Here is a 1,853-nt window from a genome sequence, read left to right on the forward strand (position 1 = left end):
CACACACACAACCTCCTTACTAACCTAACCTAACCTAACCTCCCCTCTTACTCCTCCTCTTCCCTCATTATCCTTCCCCTCCTTCCTCCCTCACACCATCCCTCCCTGCACTCCCTCACCCCCCCATACCACTACCACCACTACAATTATCACTATCGCAGAAGGAACAACAACAGCAGCAGCAGCAACACCAACAAACAGTATATATATAACAGGAGCAGGAGGAGGAGGAGGAGCAGGGACGGGGCACAGCAGCAACCAGTCACCTAAATCTTACCTGTTGCATGTCTAAGGCGAGCAATCAACTTCTGCATCATGATTTGCTGCTGAAAGGTGGCGGAGACGGCGCCTGTCCGCCACGGCAAGGAGCTGAGGGCGGCGGCGAGGTCCATTTTAGCGGCGGCGGTGGTGGTGTTGGTGTTTGTGGTGGTGTTGATGATTGTGGTTGTGGTGCGTCAGGTTTTCGGTTTGTCTTGCACCACCACTATTACCACCACGTTCAGAGAGAGAGAGAGAGAGAGAGAGAGAGAGAGAGAGAGAGAGAGAAGGGGAATGTGTGTGGTTTCGTTCTTTTCGATTTCTTGTTTATCGCTTCTATCTGATTATTTTTTTGCTATCTTCTCGTCTTCCGGGATGTGGTGATGGTGATGATGGTGGTTTTACTTGTGTCTTGTTTCTCTCCTTTCTAAGTCTCAACGGCCCGAACAGCCACTCTCAAGCCTGTCTTTGCGAGTGTCTTTTGTTGCTGCTGTTCCTGTTCTCTGTTGCTGTGTGAGTTCACGTGTCGCTGCGGGGGTGCGAGTCATGTGCTGTGTCGCTCGCACGTGCTGTTCCGCCCGTCACAGGAAACACACACACACGCAAGCAATCTCGAGCGCTGGACACACGGGCGCGCACACACACACACACACATACACACACGTCCACACCACAGCACTTATCTTGAGCCCAGCGCCGCTCCCTATCGCTCGTCGCAGGCAGGGCAGCGCCACACCACGCCACACCACCCCAAGTTATCGAGGTCACCGCAGACAAGAGAGCGTCACATCCTTATTAAGCTGGCAGAGACGACACGCGGGCGGGAGATAGCGCCGGCCCTCAGCGCTTATCGTCAAAGTGAGCGAGGTGTTATCAGGCTCACTATCAGGGCAGCAGCGCGAGCCAAACACCCGGAAGTTCTCTCGGGTGACGCCGGGTGAAGGGTGTCAATCACGCGTCAAAGAAAGTGTCAACTGGGTGCTCTGAAGCGAGGGAGAGGCGGAGGAGAGAGCGGATGAGCGGCTGCACCCTTCCTCCACGCGTGTCGAGAGCAGACTGACGGGCGTGCGACTGGTGGTGGTGGTGCTGGCGGGACGTGGGTCGTGGGAGGGAAGTGGGAACGCGAGGAGGCAGCCAGGGTGGGAGACACGCCTCTAGTGGTGGTCGGCGACACTATTACATACCCTACTCTCCTCCTCCTCCTCCTCCTCCTCCTCCTCCCGCCATTCATCACGCGAGTTTTGTTACCGTCACTGTACCTCGCACGTTTACCTGTATCCCCACCTGTGCCCTCACCTGATCACCTGTGCTTCTGTCCCCCTCACCGCTGACTTACATAACGGCGCCGTCAGCCACGCGTCAACACGGCCCCGAAATAGACGATCGCCGAAGAAATGACGGAAAGGCTCGAAAAGAGAGGGATGTGGAGAAAAGAATATCCGCAGAAAAATGGTGTGATAAGGTGACACGCAGACCACCACACGCCACGCGCACACCCTCAGCCCCTTCCCGGTTAGCTCCACTCCGTCAGTCCCTACCGGCTAGCCCCTCGCGGTAGGACCTTCGCCGTCACTCCATCGCAGTCAGCCCTTCAC

The 1,853-nt window shown here is 56.4% G+C and overlaps 1 protein-coding gene across 1 annotated transcript in view; it reads right to left on the bottom strand.

Annotated features, from left to right (window-relative positions):
* LOC127002578 (zinc finger protein ush-like) overlaps positions 1 to 1,396 on the bottom strand; it is a 45,704-nt gene extending 44,308 nt beyond the window's left edge. Inside the window, exon 1 of the mRNA XM_050868661.1 lies at positions 278 to 1,396. Coding sequence (XP_050724618.1) covers positions 278 to 392 — 115 coding nt within the window. The 5' untranslated portion in view covers positions 393 to 1,396. The remainder of the gene's footprint in view (positions 1 to 277) is intronic.
* Positions 1,397 to 1,853: the final 457 nt, after the last annotated feature.

This window comes from Eriocheir sinensis, chromosome 23 (genome assembly GCF_024679095.1).
Source record: "Eriocheir sinensis breed Jianghai 21 chromosome 23, ASM2467909v1, whole genome shotgun sequence".
NCBI classification, from domain to species: domain Eukaryota; kingdom Metazoa; phylum Arthropoda; class Malacostraca; order Decapoda; family Varunidae; genus Eriocheir; species Eriocheir sinensis.